Source organism: Myotis myotis, unplaced genomic scaffold, assembly GCF_014108235.1.
Source record: "Myotis myotis isolate mMyoMyo1 unplaced genomic scaffold, mMyoMyo1.p scaffold_m19_p_5, whole genome shotgun sequence".
In the NCBI taxonomy this organism is placed as follows: Eukaryota; Metazoa; Chordata; class Mammalia; order Chiroptera; family Vespertilionidae; genus Myotis; species Myotis myotis.
In genome coordinates, this window is record NW_023416357.1 from 63,912,295 (window position 1) to 63,931,609 (window position 19,315).

General features: G+C 36.8%; 1 protein-coding gene across 18 annotated transcripts in view; it reads left to right on the forward strand.

Moving 5' to 3' along the window:
• Positions 1-19,315, forward strand: part of FER (FER tyrosine kinase) — a 305,227-nt gene that overhangs the window by 38,349 nt on the left and 247,563 nt on the right. For all 18 annotated transcript variants that reach the window (XR_004967573.1, XR_004967574.1, XR_004967575.1 and 15 more), the window contains 3 exons: positions 508-775; positions 14,295-14,468; positions 18,677-18,776. Coding sequence is in view for 14 of the 18 variants with exons in the window: in XM_036309530.1 (XP_036165423.1) it covers positions 569-775; positions 14,295-14,468; positions 18,677-18,776 (481 nt within the window). In the remaining 4 variants the exon portion in view is untranslated. The remainder of the gene's footprint in view (positions 1-507; positions 776-14,294; positions 14,469-18,676; positions 18,777-19,315) is intronic.

Below are 19,315 nucleotides of genomic sequence, written 5' to 3' on the forward strand. Positions count from 1 at the left end.
TTTCAATATTTTTTGTTAATTTTTGGTTATCCTGGCTTCCTTGAATTTCTATGTAAATTTTGGCTTGTCAATTTCTGCAAAAAAAGAAGCTAGCTTAGATGTCAATATGTATTGAGTTAAATCTGTAGATCAAATTGGTGAGTATTGCCTTCTTAACAATGTTAAGTCTTTAGAATCCAAGGATATGAATCTTTCCATTTATTTAGGTCTTCTTTAATTTATTTTAACAATGTTTTTTAGTTTTAAGAATACAAGTTTTGAATTTATTTTGTAATATTTATTCCTAAATTTTATGGCACTGACTAGAACCTCCAGTCCAGTGTTGAATAGAAGTGGTGAGGGTGGGGACATCCTCATCTTGTTCCTAATCTTTAGTGTGAAAGCATTCAGTTGTAGTGATTTCTTTTTTAACCCTAAAATGAGCCCTAAAAAAGTTAAAAATAACTTTGTTTTGAAGACAAACTTTCTTTTGATTTAAGATTTTTTTTTTTCTGTTTACATACACAGATATGCACTGACTAGAAGGCTTGCTTGTGCAGTGTGGAGGATAAGACAGTGCCTTACAAAAATGGGGTTTGGGAGTGACCTGAAGAATTCACATGAAGCTGTGTTAAAATTGCAAGATTGGGAATTACGCTTACTGGAAACAGTGAAGAAATTTATGGCCCTGAGGATAAAAAGTGATAAAGAATATGCATCTACTTTACAGAACCTTTGTAATCAAGTTGATAAAGAAAGCACTATTCAAGTGAATTATGTCAGCAACGTTTCTAAGGTGAGAGGACTAATTTCATCATTTGTTATGTATAGCATCATAATTGTGCTTAAGGCAAATAGGTCATACTACATATGGATAAACCCCACGATACATTATTGTTATTATTAATATTGCGGTAAGTAGTTGATTATCTTTTGAGTTCTTTAAATAATAAAAACACAAGTCTTTATGTTTACCCAATGAGTTACAATGTACAGTACCCTTATTTCTTGGTGTATATCTTGATTTCTATCTGGTATCATTTTCCTTCTTAAAGGACTGCCATTAACATTTTTATAATGGAATTCTGATAATTCATTTTTTTTAGGTTTTGTAAGTATGAAAATGTTTATATTGTCTTCATTTTTGAAAAATATTTTTGCTGTTTATTTTTTCTCTCAATACTTCAAAAATACCACTAAAGTATTTCCTTGCATTGTTGCTGATGAAATATTTGTTATTTTTCCCCCTCTGGCTATGCTTAAAATTTTTTCTTTATTGCTGATTTCATTTATTTATTTATTCTCACTCGAGGATATTTTTTCATTTATTTTTATAGAGTGGAAGAGACGGGAAGAGAAGTGAGAGAGAAACATTGATTGGTTGCCTCCCTCACATGCCCGACCAGGGCTGGGGATTGGGATTGAATTTGCTCTTGATGGGAATTGAAACCTGAATACTACGTGGGCTAACGCTCTATCCCAGCGGTTCTCAACCTGTGGGTCGCGACCCTTTTGGGGGGTCCAACGACCCTTTCACAGGGGTTGCTTAAGACCATCGGAAAACATATATAACTACATATTGTTTTTGTGATTAGTTACTATGCTTTAATTATGTTCAATTTGTAACAATGAAAATACATCCTGCATATCAGATATTTACATTATGATTCATAACAGTAGCAAAATTACAGTTATGAAGTAGCAACAAAAATAATTTTATGGTTGGGGGTCACCACAACATGAGGAACTGTATTAAAGGGTCGCGGCATTAGGAAGGTTGAGAACCACTGCTCTATCCACTGAACCAAACTGGCTAGGGCTCTTTATCACTGGTTTTAATCAACCTGTTAGGTGCCTTTGCATAGTTTTCTTCATGTTTCTTCTGCCAGGGGTTTGTTGACATTCTTATATCTGGGTTTAGAGTTTTAATTAACTTTGGAAAAATGCCAGCCATTATATAAAAACAATATTTTTTAGTCCTCTCTCATCCTTCTTACCTGCTTTGAGGAGTCTGATTACATATACACTGAGTGACCAGATTATTATGACCACCTGACGTGTGAAGGCAAATTAGCTATAATTTCGTGCTGAAGTTGCTAGAGGGCCAGACCATTATAAATAGGGAAGCAGGTTGTTTACCATGACAGTAAAAGTGATTTTTTTTCTGAAGATATGGGTAAACAACACGATTTAACAGCCTTTGAACATGGGATGATTGTTGGTGCTCAAAGCCATGGAGGCGAGTATCAGCAAAACAGCCGAAGGCCTGTTTGAACCCCTTTGCTGTCTGCAGTTACCAAGATAAAACGTCTTCAATTCTCACAGGAACACAAGGATTGGACAGTCGAGCATTGGAAAAAAGTCATGTGGTCCGATGAATCACATTTCCAGTTGCATCATGCAGATGGCAGAGTGAGAATTTGGTGGAAACGACATGAAAGCATGTACCCCACATGCATGAGTACAACCCTTTAAGCTGGTGGGGCAGTGTTATGCTTTGGGGCATGTTTTTCTGGCATGATTTGGGCCCTTTAATTCATGTGGAACAACGTCTGAATAGCATAACATACCTAAGTATCGTTGTTGATCAAGTTCATCCTATCATGTTGATGGCGTATCCCAATGGAGGTGGCTTCTTCCAATAAGACAATGCGCCATGCCACGGTGCTTGTATTGTGCAGGACTGGTTTCAAGAACATGAGGGAGACTTTACCTTGCTTAGGTGGCCCCCACAATCACCAGATCTCAATCCAATTGAGCATTTGTGGGACGAAGTTAAAAGAGCTATCAGGCAGCTGGTTCCACAACCATCAAATCTCACAGAACTGGACAGTGCTATTCATTAGGCATGGTGTCAGATTCCTTGCATCACCTTTCAGCATCTCGTGGAGTCAATGCCAAGAAGAATCACCGCAGTATTGAAGGCAAAAGGTGGCCCAACGAAGTACTGATGGGGTGGTCATAATAATCTGGCCACTCAGTGTATATGTGGCTGTTTGAAGTTATCCCATAGTTTATTGATACTCTATTTATTTTTCTGTCTTTGTGTTTCATTGTAGTTAGTTTCTATTATTATGTCTTCCATTTCTCTAATCTTGTTTTTATGCAATGTCAGATCCCATGTATTTTTAAATAACTGTTGTTAATTACATCCCATGTATTTTTCATGTCAGACATTGTTCATTTCTGGTGCCCTTTGATAGTCCTATCAGAGACATGAACTCTGACCATTTCCCAGACCACTCCTCTTCCAGCAATGCTACTTCCTCCCTCCTTCTTCTTTCTCTGACAATCTCACTTTGTGTCTGACCTTTATTTTGGGATGTGGTTAAGTTACTTGGAGACAGTTTGATCTGTTTGGTTCTTGCCTATTTGTGCCATTAAACCCAACCTTTTTAACCCATACCTGTACTGTAGGTTAAGGAATTAGAGGGAAGGAAACAGGAACTGAGTAGTTGAGCTATTTCCATACTGAAATGAGTAAATCTTAAAAAAAAAAAAAAAAAGATTTATCTGTTATAGTTCAACTAGGGGCCCAGTGCACAAATTTGTGCACTTTGAGGGGGACTGTGGGCCCTGAGTCTGCGGTAGGCACAGGGGAGGGCCTTGGCCCATACTCTGTGCTCCCGCCTGGCCCTTCATGCCGCAGCCCAGTCTCCTGTCTGCCGGCAGCCCTGCTCCCGTCGCCGCCATTCCCAGGTGCTGATGGGGCTGGCCCTGCTCTCACCTGCTGATGGCGCAGAGCGTGGGGTGATTGGGGCTGGTGCCAGTAGCAGGTGCAAATGGTGGCTGCTGCCCCGATCACCCCGTTCAGGAGCAGGGGGAGGTGAAGAAGCCCTCAGGGGCGGTCAGGGCCAGCAGCCACTGCTCGCAACCGCTGATGGCAGCGGGTACGAGCAGGACTGGCACCGGCAGGAGGTGCGAGTGCCGGGCAATACTGTGGCATGTGGGAGCAAAGAATTTTCAGTAACCACCAGAGGCTCGCCCTGATGACAGCGACTGGCGCCCTGCCTTGGTCTGGTGCCCCCACTCACCTCCACCATCCACTGCTGCCGACGCCCACCAGGTTCCCCTCTCTGCTGCCTGCTGCTGATGCCCGCCATGTTCTGCGTACATCCCCTGGTGGTCAGCACACCTCATAGCGACCGGTTGTTTGGTTGTTTCGCTCTTCGGGCTATTTGCATATTAGCCTTTCCTTTTATAGGATTAGAATCTTTTTATATCCTTCATGTCTCTACTTAATATGCTTATTCTTTAGTTTCTTGAACATGTGGAATACATGTAACTGCTTTATTGTCCCTGTCTTCTAACATCTGTGTTATTTCTGGGTTAGTTTTGATTGACTGATTTTTCTCCTCATTTTGGGTTGTATTTTTCTGCATGGTAATTTTTGATTTGATGCCAGGTAGTGTGAATTTTACCTTTTTAGGTACTAAATAGTTTTGTATTTCTTTAAATGTTCTTGAGCTTTATTTTGGGATATGGTTAAGTTACTTGGAGACAGTTTGATCTGTTTGGTTCTTGCCTTTGCATTTGTTAGGTGGCACCAGAGTTACATGTGATCTAGGGTGAATTTTATCTGATCTGGTGAGGAAGGTCATTCTCACTGCGCATAGGATGCTCTCCAAATTATTACGTTTTACACTCTGGCTGTTGGGACCTGGAATGATTCTGTGGCTCTGTGTGAGCTCTGGATAGTGTTTCCTGTAATCCTTATGGGAGAGTTATTTCCTTGGCATAGTTTCCTCCCTTAGCTACATAATCAAGGGGGAGTCTTTTGCATTCTCCTGAGATTTTTCTTTGTGCAGTTTTCTTCTCTCTAGTACTCTATCCTTGTCTCTTCTCTAGGATTCTGACTACCTCGATGTCTCTGTGCTCTGAACTTAGTCCCTTTAACTCACAGCGATTCATGAGTTCTGCTTGGCTCTTTCTCCCTTGGCTGAGGCCTGAAAATTTTCTCAATTTGGTAACCTGGGTTCACTGTTCTTCATTGCCTGGTATCCAGCGGCTTGCGTACTGTGTATTAAATATACTTTGTTCAGTTTTTAGTTGTTTTAGGCAGGAAGATAAAGCCGTTCCTGTTTCTCTGTCTTGACTGGAAGCAGAGACTTGCGACTAGTGATTTTTACGTCTTTATTTAACAAAATTAAAATGTATAACTGAGTTCCAAGAATAGAACAAAAATTCTCCTGTGCCCTCCAGTCTATTCATTAATTGTTAACATTTTGCCAAATTTGCTCTGTGTTTCCCTTTCTCAATGTAATTGTGTAAGTGTGTGTGTGTGTGCTTGTGTGTGTGTGTGTGTGTGTGTGTGTATAAATTTGATTGATTTGCAAGTTAGTTGAACCATCATGCTGACACCTACTTTGACAAGCAAACATCAGGTCTTTTTAAGGTAAAGTGCCAGATTTATTGTAGTGCTTATGTATTTCTTAAATCTGTGCAAAGTTTTTATTAATTTCTCGTCTTTTTTCCATTATGTCCCTGATGAGTTTTTTGAGTATTGTATCTGTAACACAGTTTTCCCATACACTCTGTGATTTTTACTGTGTAATTTTGCACAGCCTAGTGATTATTAGGGATACAAATCTTTCATTACAGCAAAACTTGTACATTAGAATTACTTGGGAAACTTTGAAATACTGATATCTAGACCACTTCCAAAACTTATTAAATCAGAATCTCTGGTTGTGGGGTTCAAGAAATGGTATTTTTTAAAAGCTCCCAGTTGATTCTTATTGCAGACAGAGTTGTGATCCACTGGACTCAGGAAACTAGAAAATGCAGACACACAGGCTCTTCTGAATGGGAAGTACCTCAGGTTTCCTTTGCACCTTATAATTTAGTCTTTGAAAACCTCAGTTTTAGGGAAACTTAATAACGACTTGTCTTCTGGAGTTCTCTATCTGGTAAGAAGTCAGAGATTCCAAAACCTTCTTCTTATGTAATATGCAAACTCTGCATTAAAACTTTTGTTTCAGAGACCCATTTATTTTGAGTTATTGTGTGGTATAGAAAGATACATTCTTCATGGCAATTTTATGTTATATTTTAAAAGTATTTAAGCAAGAAGAAAGAAAGTGAGTAATTGGAAGATACAATCTGCAGAGAAAAGCTATTTATGACAATTGTTATTTAGGAATTTTTCAAGCTTGAGTCATCTTGTTGATTATTTTCAGTGCTTTACTGTAATTATAGCTCTAGTAGTAGTTCATTCTTTGACATAATGTCCTACAATAAATACTTTTTGGTATAATGAACTCAGAACCCTTAAATTACTACCTGTTTATGGAATACTGATTTACATCACTACACATCTGTTACTTCAAAGGTGAAAAGCATGGTATTCTTTCCTGAAAGATACAATTTTTTTTCCTATATATAGTTTTCTTTTAAAGAACTGAGTACAGTGTTTTGATGTATATTCATCCTAGTAAAACTGATACTTTTTTTTTTTTTTACCTCTATTGGTTCCTTAAAGTAAAATTGGCATTTTAGAATTTATGCTAATTATTATAGAAACCTGCAGTGCTATTTAGTGTATGAAACTGATTTTCTTTTTGGCAGGGAGGGGAGAAGGGAGAATAAAATTTCTGTAAATTGAATCATTTTCCCTCTTTTTGTTGTGAAATAAGAGGTGCATTTATTTCTAGGAACTATTTTGGTCACAAAACAGCAACATAAAATATCAGATTCAATTTAGGAATTCAGAAACTCTTGAAATAATCAAGAGTTTATTGATTATTTAGTATTTCATTACATAATATCAGTATTTTTCAACATGCAATTCAGTGTTCTGAAAAATGTTCTAAAATTTGAGTCTGAAACCAGTAATTTTGTTTCTCTGGGGCCTAAGGAAAAGTGTACTATCTGTTTATCTTAAAGTGGTGCAATTTGTAATTATCTATATGGTATTGGGATTGATTAGATAACAAGATGATGATTTATTTCTTAACTGTTCTGCTTAGGGAGATTTAAGGTGTGCATCATAATGCTGGATAGAAGCCCAAATAGAGTGGCCTTTTTCATTTGCACCTTCATTTCTTGTAACAGAGCATGTCATATCAAAAATGACTCAATTATCTGGGCCTAGAAGATTTTTTCCCCCCAATTCCAGTTGACATTCAGTATTATTTTATACTAGTTTCAGGGGTACAGCGTAGTGGTTAGAAAATGATATAATTTATGAAGTGATCCCTGCCTTGTTCCTGATCTTAGGGGAAATGCTTTTAGTTTTTGCCCATTGAGTATGATGTTGGCTGTAGGTTTGTTATATATGGCCTTTATTAGGTTGAGATATGATCCCCCTATTCCCACTTTGCAGAGAGTTTTTATCATCAATGGATGCTGGATTTTGTCAAATGCTTTTTCTGCATCTATTGATAAGATCATGTGATTTTTATTTTGTTTACATTACATATCTCATTTGTTGATTTGCAAATATTGAACCAACCTTGCATCACCAGAATAAATCCCTCTTGGTCATGCTTTTTTGCTGTTGTTGTTAATTCTCACCTGAGGATATTTTTCCATTGATTTTTAGAGAGAGTAGAAGGGAGAGGGAGAGACAGGGAGAGAGAAACATTGATGTGAGAGAGACACATTGACTGTTGCCTCCTGCATGAACCCTGACTAGGGCTGGGGATTAAGCCTGCAACTGAGGTACATGCTCTTGACCGATATCAAACCTGGGACTATTCTGTCTATGGGCTGATGCTCTATCAGTTGAGCTAAACCAATTAAGGCATGGTGTATACCAGCCGTGGGCAAACTATGGCCCTCGGGCCAGATCCGGCCCGTTTGAAATGAATAAAACTAAAAATAAAAAAGACCGTACCCTTTTATGTAATGTTGTTTACTTTGAATTTATATTAGTTCACACAAACACTCCATCCATGCTTTTGTTCCGGCCCTCTGGTCCAGTTTAAGAACCCATTGTGGCCCTCGAGTCAAAAAGTTTGCCCACCCCTGGTGTATACTCTTTTTAATGTATTGCTGAATCTGATTTGCTAATATTTTGTTGAGGATTTTAGCATTTTTGTTCATCAGGGATATTGGCCTGTAATTTTCTTTCTTTGTAGTGTCTTTTTCTGGTTTTGGAATTAGGATAATGCTGACTTAGTAAAAAGAGGTTGGAAGTCTTCTCTTCTCTTGAATTTTTTGGAATAGTTTGAGGAGGATAGGTGTTAATTCTTCTTTGAATGCCTGGTAAAACTTACCTGTGAATCCTTGTGGTTGGGACTTTTGTTTGCTGCGAGTTTTTTATTTTTTTATTTATTTTTTATTATTGCTTCAATTTCATTAGTTGTTGAGACTGCCGATATTGGGCAATGACTGAGCTAATGCTGTTCCGAATATTTGTTGCCAGTCTTTAGAACCCAACTATTGACTTTGATTATATTAATTCTGTTCTAAATAAGTATATAATAATCTGCTTAAAAAGATTTACTTAATAATTTTTTATCTGCATAGAATTTTTTTCAGGATTCATTTTGGTTATTTTGTTAGTGTTTAATAATATGAGACTTTTTAGGACTTGAAATAACAAGGGTTAAACATTTCAACCCCTTCATTGTTAGAAAGGCTTTAATTATGGATGGTGAAATTCTCCTGATATTGAAAGATGACCCCATTTCTTGCTGACTCACCAAAGATCCTCAGGCATTTGGTTCTTTAAAAAGCTCCACCAGATGAGAATAGATCTGCAGTTTTGGATATTGTGGCATGAAGTAAGCAGGGAAGGAGGCTAGTTGATTCTTGCTGCATTGACAGGGGAATGAATGTTAAATTCTATTAGAAAAAATAAGATATCCAGGTACTCCAAAATGAGTTATAGAATTGATGAGGTTTCATATATGTAACTAGTTTATTAAGCATATTATATGATTTAAATGTCCCAAGACTATTTGACTCAGATATGGTACTGAGAGTGTGGTTTTTTCATGGCTTTTGTGCTTGGGTTCATTGAGTTTCTTAAATCTGTGGGTTTTAGTTTTCAAGATTTGAATATTTTCAGCCATTTTTTCTTTAAATAATTTCCTCTCTGTCTCCTTTGTGGTTTCTAATTGCAAGCAAATTTTGTTTTATTGTGCATTTCTTTATTGTGGTTTACAGACACTCAGTTGCGTTTTTTTTACGAAAGAAGTGGGTGGATTTGTGGTAGACGTGGGAGGGATAATCAGAATTGTTGATGGATTGTTCATGGGGAAGGGTGGCCAGAGCTTCTAAGGAGGAGAGACTTTTTAGGAAGAGAGAATGTTTGTTAGTAGTATTTGGAGGTAGGATAGAGCCAGGTCTCTGCTAACCTGAGGCCTAGAGGGTAAATGGAAAGTTCTGATAAAAGGTATAGAGAGTTATTTCATCATAGATCAGGAGTTCTTGAGGGTATAGGATTCGATAGATAGTGTCCTGGGTCAGATTAGGAGATATTGAGGACAATATGGGATTGACAGGCAGAGTGATAATATATACCTTGGGAGGCTTAGACTTCCTATAGTGACTGCAGTGAACTGTTAGGTAGCATAGGATGTGCCCTTCTGGGAGCAGGAGGACATTTGCTCTAGTTCTGTGGTCTTTAATGCTGGCTTCTAAAAAGGCTTCTTCCTACGCTAAAACATCTACATAGAACCACAAAAATGTATTGTATGAAGCACTAGAGATTATTTATATTTTGAAGATAGAGAAAGAACTGGTTCCTCTCACTTTTTTTTTTTTGTAACCTTAACATTATCCCCATGCTGTAGAATGTTTTTCCAACATTGTATTTTTTAGAATGAAAATATCATGTGAAAAAGGTAAACCTGCAAGACTTATTAGGGCCATTTAGTTTGTTTTTAATTCATTTTTGTGTAGTTTTAAAATTTGTTTTCATGTTTGTTATAATTGAGGATACAAAATTAACCCCAAGAAATCCGAGGCATTTCTATACACCAATAGTGAACTTTCAGAAAGAGAGATTACAAAAACAATCCCATTTACCATCGCACCAAAGAAATTAAGCTACCTAGGAATAAACTTAACTAAAGAGGTAAAAGACCTCTACTCAGAAAACTACAGGACGTTGAAAAAAGGGATAGAGGAAGACATAAACAAATGGAAGAACATTCCGTGTTCATGGATTGGTAGGATCAACATCATTAAAATGTCCATACTACCCAAAGCAATCTATAAATTCAACGCACTTCCCATTAAAATACCAACAGCATACTTCACAGATCTAGAACGAACTCTCCAAAAATTCATCTGGAATAAAAAAAGACCCCGAATAGCTGCAGCAATCCTGAGAAAGAACAAAGTAGGTGGGATCTCAATACCAGATATCAAGCTGTATTACAAAGCCACTGTTCTCAAAACTGCCTGGTACTGGCACAAGAACAGACATATAGATCAATGGAATAGAATAGAGAGCCCAGAAATTGGCCCGAACCAATATGCTCAGTTAATATTTGACAAAGGAGGCAAGAACATACAATGGAGCCAGGATAGTCTCTTCAATAAATGGTGTTGGGAAAATTGGACAGATATATGCAAGAAAATGAAACTAGACCACCAACTTACACCATACACAAAAATAAACTCAAAATGGATAAAGGACTTAAATGTACGACAGGAAACCATAAAAATTCTAGAGGAATCCAAAGGCAACAAAATCTCAGACATATGCCGAAGCAATTTCTTCACTGATACAGCTCCTAGGGCACTTGAAACTAAAGAGAAAATGAACAAATGGGACTACTTCAAAATAAAAAGCTTCTGCACAGCAAAAGAAACCATCAACAAAACAACAAGAAAACCCACTGTGTGGGAAAACATATTTGCCAATGTCATATCTGATAAGGGCCTAATCTCCAAAATTTATAGGGAACTCATACAACTTAACAAAAGGAAGATAAACAATCCAATCAAAAAATGGGCAAAGGACCTAAATAGACACCTTTCAAAAGAGGACATTCAGAAAGCCAAGAGACATATGAAAACATGCTCAAAGTCACTAATCATCTGAGAGATGCAAATCAAAACAACAATGAGGTATCATCTCACACCTGTCAGACTGGCTATCATCAACAAATCAACAAACGACAAGTGCTGGAGAGGATGTGGAGAAAAAGGAACACTTGTGCACTGCTGGTGGGAATGCAGACTGGTGCAGCCACTATGGAAGACAGTATGGAGATTCCTCAAAAAACTACTAATGGAACTACCATTTGACCCTGTGATCCCACTTCTAGGAATATATCCCAGGAAACCAGAAACACCAATCAGAAAGGATAGATGCACCCCTATGTTCATAGCAGCACAATTCACCATAGCTAAGATCTGGAAACAGCCTAAGTGCCCATCAGTAGATGAATGGATTAGAAAACTGTGGTACATCTACACGATGGAATACTATGCTGCTGTAAAAAAGAAGGAACTCCTACCATTTGCAACGGCATGGATGGAAGTGGAAAGCATTATGCTAAGTGAAATAAGCCAGTCAATGAAGGAAAAATACCACATGATCTCACTCATTCATGGATAATAGAGACCATTATAAACTTTTGAACAGTAATAGATACAGAGGCAGAGCTGCCTCAAACAGATTGTCAAACTGCAGCGGGAAGGCTGGGGAAAGTTGGGGGGCAGGAGGGAGGGGTATAAGAGATCAACCGAAGGACTTGTATGCATGCATATATGCATAACCAATGGACATGGGACGCTGGGGGGTGGGGGAGGCCAGGGGATAGTCAAGGGCGGGGGAAAAAAAGACACATATGTAATACCCTTTGTAATACTTTAAGCAATTAAAAAAATAAATTAAAAAAAAACAAAAAAACTTTGTGGTATAAATATGTGTTCATAGGCCACAGGTCTTATTCCATGTTCTTAGTAGCATTTAACAAACTAAAAAGGCCTTCCTCCCTATACAAGGTTTATTTATTTATTTTGAGAAATGAATATGGAAGTGTATTTAAAACAAGATTATCAACTCAGACCGTGACAGTTTTGACTGTGACCAAGAATTTGCTTTCTTTAGGCTACAATTTTGATTTAGGATTGTATTAGAATATTAACAGAAAAAGAATAAATCTATTCATTCAAAGATTAAAAGTATTAAAGTAGAGAAATAGTTTTATAAATATCTAAAAGCATGTCTTGTTCATTTTTTTTATTGCTTAAAGTATTACAAAGAGTATTACATATGTCTCCTTCCCCCCCCCCCCCCTTGACATTTCCCCAGCCTCCCCTATCCCCCAGTGTCTTGTGTCCATTGGTTATGCTTATATGTATGCATACAAGTCCTTTGGTTGATTTCTCTGCTGTAGTTTGACAGTCTGTTCGATGCTGCTCTTCCTCTGTATCTATTTTCGTTCATCAGTTTATAATGGCCTTTATTATCCATAAGTGAGTGAGATCATGTGGTATTTTTCTTTCATTGACTGGCTTATTTCACTTAGCATAATGCTTTCCACTTCCATCCATGCTATTGCAAATGGTAAGAATTCCTTCTTTTTTACAGCAGCATAGTATTCCATTGTGTAGATATTCCACAGTTTTCTAATCCATTCATCTGCTGATGGGCACTTAGGCTGTTTTCAGATTTCGCTATGGTGAATTGTGCTGCTATGAACATATGGGTGCATATATCCTTTCTTATTGGTGTTTCTGGTTTCTTGGGATATATTCCTAGAAGTGGGATCACAGGGTCAAATGGGAGTTCCATTTTTAACTTTTTGAGGAAACTCCATACTGTCTTCCATAGTGGCTGCACCTGTCTGCATTCCCACCAGCAGTGCACAAGTGTTCCTTTTTCTCCACATCCTCTCCAGCACTTGTCGTTTGTTGATTTGTTGATGATAGCCATTCTGACAGGTGTGAGATGGTATCTAATTGTTGTTTTGATATGCATCTCTTGGATGATTAGTGACTTTGAGCATGTTTTCATATGTCTCTTGGCTTTCTGAATGTTCTATTTTGAAAAGTGTCTATTTAGGTCCTTTGCCCATTTTTTGATTGGATTGTTTATCTTCCTTTTGTTAAGTTGTATGAGTTCCCTATAAATGTTGGAGATTAAACCTTTATCAGTGATAACATTGGCAAATATGTTCTCCCATGCAGTGGGCTTTCTTGTTGTTTTGTTGATGGTTTCTTTTGCTGTGCAGAAGCTTTTTATTTTGATGTAGTCCCATTTGTTTATTGTCTCTTTAGTTTCTAATGCCCTAGGAGCAGTATCAGTGAAGAACTTGCTTCGACATATGTGTGAGATTTTGTTTCTTGTCCATTTTTTGTATCTTTAACATGGATTTTCCCTGACTGTGGTAAATCTCCAATTATTGTTTCTGAATAGGAGACCTATAATGAGCATTCCTCTGTTACTTTTTTCAGTATTTATAAATTAGAAATTCTAATAACATGACTTGTCTTTTCCATCATTTTGTGTCTCTGCTATTGAGGCAAAATGCTGTGCTGGAAAATCATTGAGAACTACTAACAGAAGAGAATGACTAAGCTAGAAATCCAGAGACTGCCTGTATTTAAGACATAAGCAGCAAAGATGAACAGGTAGAAGGACTGGGAAAGCATTTTTAGGAAGGGAGGAAGCAAGTTTGTATGTGGGAAGATAAGAACTCATATGAGCCAAAATAGAAGAGTCAGCAAGATCTGATGCCAGAGAGAGACAGGCTTTGAATAAAGATGGGAAAATTCTGTTGCATCAGGAAGTAGTGGCCTTTGTGAGGAATTAGAATGGTGTGAGCAGAAACAATGTATCAGTGTGTTGAAAAACCAACAGAAGCCCTAGCCGGTTTGGCTCATCGGATAGAGCTTTGGCCTGTGGACTGAAGGGTCCTGGGTTCGATTCCAGTCAAGGGCACGTACCTCAGTTGCAGGCATCTCCCAGCCTGGGCCTGGTCAGGGCGTGTGCAGGAGCAACCAATTGATGTGTTTCTTTCACATCGATATTTCTCTCTGTCTTTCCCTCTCTTTTCTACTCTCTCTAAAAATCAATGGAAAAATATCCCTGGGTGAAGATTAAAAAAAAAGAAAAATAAAAAGAGAAAAACAGAAGAATGCAAGTGTGGGTTCTGAGTCCCTTAGTCCCTTTCCTAGTATTCTGCATAGTCTCTGATTACACACAGTTGAAGCATTAGGACTTGAAGTTGAAGATGTTAAATATGAACCATTCATAGCTTATTGCAGATGCCAGAAACCTACTATTTTTATCTTAATGTAATCATGTGTGTAACACTAAATGTTTAAGCTTTTTAGACAATTAAAGTACAGCTAAATGCAAACTTCTAGTACACCCTAATTTTATTTCTTTATGTTTTTAAAAGTCTTGGCTACTTATGATTCAGCAGACAGAACAACTTAGTAGGATAATGAAGACACATGCAGAGGACCTAAATTCTGGACCCTTACACAAGCTCACCATGATGATCAAAGACAAGCAGCAGGTGAAGAAAAGTTATATAGCTGTTCATCAGCAGATAGAGGCAGAGATGATCAAGGTTTGTCTTTCTCAAATTTTCCTTTAACTAGTCTTTAAATGCACTGAAATATTTTATCCTGTTTGACTTTTAAAAATTGTTTCCTGACTAGAAATAAGTTTTGGTGTCTCTAGTAAATAATATCTTATTTTTTTAATATAAGATATTATTGATTATAAGATATACTGTTACTTTATGTACTCCTACAAAAGAAAAAATACCACCAGTTAAACTATGATACAATGCTTTTTTATCACTTAGAACTTTAATTTTTTACTTATGGAAATAACTCCTTTAAGGCTTTAAAAAAATTTTATCGTGTAACACTAATCATAAAAGAAAAATGAAAATATAAGGAAAATAGATTAGGATATTTCTAAATTTCTCTACATTCAGAGTGTTTCTTTTCTGGATAACTTTTACAGTGTTTTAATTATGAAAATTTCCAAATGTACAAAAGAGGAGAGAATAGTAAAATGAACTCCCATCCATCCTTTCACCCACATATTAAATTTTTTCCCCCCCATCTATATTCTCACCTACTTTTTCTTCTGTATTGGGTCATTTTAAAGAAAATTCCAGATATCATTTTATTCATAAATATTTTCTTATGTATTGCTAAAATACATACTCTTTTTTGTAAGACACAATTATATTATTACTAACCTACCTAAAAATTGAACAATAATTCCTAATGTTATTAAATATTGTGTGTTCAAATGATTGTTGTTTAAATGCTTTTTGTGATTGGTTCATTTAAATTAGGATCCAAACAGGCCATTACATTACATTTGAATAATTCTCTTTAATGTAGATTGTCCTCCCCCCTCTTTAAAATGTCATTTATTTGTGGGAGAAACTGGGTAATTTTGCCTTATAGAATTGAATTTCCTTTATTTTGGATTTTGTTGTTAGCATCTTGTGACGTGATTTCACATATTCCTTCATCTGCTAATTTTCCTGTAAAACTGTAAGTTAGATCTAGAGATTTGATAAGATTTTTGCTGTTTATTTTGGACAAGTACACATCATAGGTGCTGGTATAGACTTTCTCTTGTTTTATTTCAGAGGTATATAATGTCTGTGTCTGCTTGTTTATCATTTTGTGTTGTTAAATATGACTAATGGGTTCCAGTTTTGCCAGCCTGATCAATCTGTTAATAAAGTTTCCCTTCCGCTTTTCATCTAATAGTTTTAGAAACAATTCATGTTCAATGATTAATCTGTTACTTCAGTGGGGTTTGCATAATGGCAAGATTTTTCTTCTATTATTCCTGATGCAATTGTTAGCTGGAATTTTTCAATTAAGACTTTCCCTAGATCAACTATTTGGTTACTCTGAGGTATAGTTTAAAAGAGGAAGGCAGGATAAATGCTTGCTTTTTGCTATTAATTTGCCAGTTTGCAAAATAATGAATTGGTTCTTTACAACTTCAAAAGTTAAGGCTTCTAATTCCTGGTCGAGCACATAAGAAGTTTGGAGGTTGCCACTTCATTCAAACAATAAGTAAAAGGCTGAAAAAATTTAAAAAATGAACAACTCTTCTTAGGTGTATAAGAGAAGTGAAGTCACAGGGCAAACAGCTGTTGCCGAAATTAAGTAGACTGCTAAGCCAATATAGCAAATCACAACCTATCAGAGCCTCCTTGGGAACCAGTGCTGGGTGCAGAAAAACCTGAATGGTAATTGACAAGTCCTGGAGTCTCAGTGTGGACAACTGTGACAATTAAAAACTTCAGGAGGACCCAGTCGTTGAGTGGCCCCCATACTTTTTTGAGTTTTACCTCCTGGATCTCTTCCAGGTTCTCACAGTGAACATTGGAGAAAAGTCTCATGGTCCTGGCTAGGGGAGGAGAAAAGAAACCATTTCGCCATATGCCAGAGTATTCTGGTCTTCTTAACAAGATTTGCCCTTATGAGAAACTGTTTAACCAGAGCTTAACAACCTGGGGGAAGGGAAATACACAACTTTGGCGCACTCTAGCCATCATGTCTCCTGAAAGGGGGGCTGGGGACTGAGAAACACGTGTAATGTTCACAGTTGAGGGGCACAGGCTTAGTAAAAAACTGAGACCTAGTCATGGGACTATAGCATGCTTCCCCTCCCTGACATCTTTGTCACCACATTGGTAAAGGCTTTATTTACATCAGTTCCTTTTATCTAAAACATCGTGCTTGTCAACCAAGAAAAAATGGTAAGGCCTACCAAAAGGCAAAAACACATAGTTGGAAGAGACAGAGAAAAATGTATAGAAATGTATAGCATATATTAGAAAAGAAGAAAGTTCTAAAAGCAATAATTTAATCTTCTACCATAGGACAGTAGAAAAAGAAGAGGAAATTGAATCCAGAGTAAGCAGAAGAAAAGAAATAATAAAAATTAGAGCAGAAATCCATGAAAGTGAAAACAGGAAATCAGTAGAGAAAACTCAACAAAATAACTGGTTTGTTGAAAAGATAAATACAATTAGGAAGCCTCTAGCTAGCTAACTAACAAAAGCACAGGGCAGCAAAGATTACTAATATTAGAAGTGAAAGAGGGATATCACTACATATCCCGTGGATATTAAAGGCTTATGAAGGAATACTATGAACCTTCAATGCCTATAAATTTGATAATGTAGAGAAATGAGCCAATTCCTTGAAGAACACAATCTACTAAAACCTAATTGAGAATGAATAGATGATCTGAATAGGCAAATATCTATGAAAGTAATTGAATCAATAATTAATAATCTCCCAAAACAGAAAGCACTAGGTTCAGATGGGTTCACTGGTGAATTCTATCAAACTTTTAAGCAAGAAATTATACCAATTCTCTACAAACTCTTTGAGAAGATATAGAGGGAAACTGATTAATTCATTCTATTTGACCGGCATTACCCTAATTCCAAAACTAGACATGATATTAGAAGAAAAGAAAACTATAGGCTCATATCTCCATGAGCATAAACACAAAAATCCTTAATTATTAGGAAATAAAATACAACAATGTATCATAAGAATTACACACCATGACCAGTTGGTGTGTATTTCAGGTATGTGACTGGTTCAACATTTGAAAATCAATGACTGGAAACCATCACATAGACAGATTAATAAAAGAAAAACCAGGTGATTATATGAATAGATGCAGAAATAGCATTTGAAAAAGTTCAACACTCATTCATGATAAAAACTCTTACTAGACTTGATAAAGAATACCTATAAAAAACCTACAGCTAACATCATACTTAATGGTGAGAAAATCTTAGCTTTCTTATGAAGATCAGGAACAAGGCAAGAATGTTCCTTCTTACCACTGCTTCTTAACATTATATTGGAAGTTATTAGCTAATACAGTAAGACAAGAAAAATAAATAAAAGGTATACAGATTGGGAACAAAGAAATATAGCTGCCTTTGTTCACAGATGACATGATTGTCTATTGCAGGAAATTAAAGAGAATCAACAAAGAAACTCTTAGACTTCACCTGAGGATATGTTTTTCTTGACTTAGAGAGAGAGAGAGAGAGAGAGAGAGAGAGAGAGAGAGAGAGAGAGAGAGAGAGAGAAGGAGAGGGAAAGAAAGTAAGAGAAACATCATTGAGAGAGAGAAACATGGATTGGTTGCCTCCTGTACATACCATGCCCAGGGATTGAACCTGCAGCCTAGATATGACAGGGAATCAAACCTGCACCCTTTTGGTATACAGGATGATGCTCCAACCAACTGAGTCACCTGGCCAGAGCTAAAAATTTTTTTTTTTGTCCTCACCTGAGGATATTTTTAAAAATTAATTTGAAAGAGAAAGAAAGAGAGAAATAAAGAGAGAGAGAGGGAGAGAGAGAGAGAGGAGAGAGAGAGAAATTGATGTGAGAGAGTAACATCCATCAGTTGCCTCCCGTTCACACCCTCAATGGGGATCGAATCTGAAACCTAGGTGTGTGCCCTTTGTGCTCTGACTGGGAGTCGAACCTGAAACCTATTTGGTGTAAGGGATGACTCTCCAACCAACTGAGCCATCTGGCCAGGGCCAGGGCTAAAGTAATTTTTTAAAAATTGTATTACATATGTCTCCTTTTTCCCTGATTGACCACCCCCTCCCCCAGTAATTTTTAATTTATTGTCTGTAATTGTGTATTAAAGAGCAACTCTGACCTATAAGCAGTAAGGTACACATTGGAATTTAAGTTCTTGATCATGTAAATTTATGTTTTAATTTTTTTAAATTTCTTTTTTTGACAGGTTACAAAGACGGAATTAGAGAAATTAAAATCCAGCTATAGACAATTAATAAAAGAAATGAATTCTGCCAAAGAGAAATATACAGAAGCTTTAGCTAAAGGTATGGCAAAGTTATGAAAAAGTGTTTACTTTAGTGATTTTTATTCTTATCATTTGAATAATATCTTTATAAGTAGTGTAATGATTCCACTTAGACTAATTTATGTTAAAAAATACTGAAATATGCCTGGCTGGCGTGGCTCAGTGGTTGAGTGTTGACCTAAGAACCCGGAGGTTGCCTTTCAATTCCCAGCCAGGGCACATGCCCAGGTTGTGGGCTTGATCTTCAGTGTTGGGCGTGCAGGAGGCAGCGGATCATTGATTCTCTCTCACCATTGATGTTTCTCTCTCACCCTCTCTCCCTTCTTCTCTGAAATCAATAAAAATATGTTAAAAAAATACCAAAATAAACCAAAATAGACTGATTGTGAAATTATGTAATAATTCTTCCTTTATAAAAAAATGATGCACAATGTTTTTGAATAGTGTATACTAAATGGAATTATGTTGCATTTGTGTAATGGAATGCAAAGTATTTAAATTGATATCTAGCATCAGATTTAGTTAATTAGTGAGTGCTGCAAAAGAAAAACAAGGTTG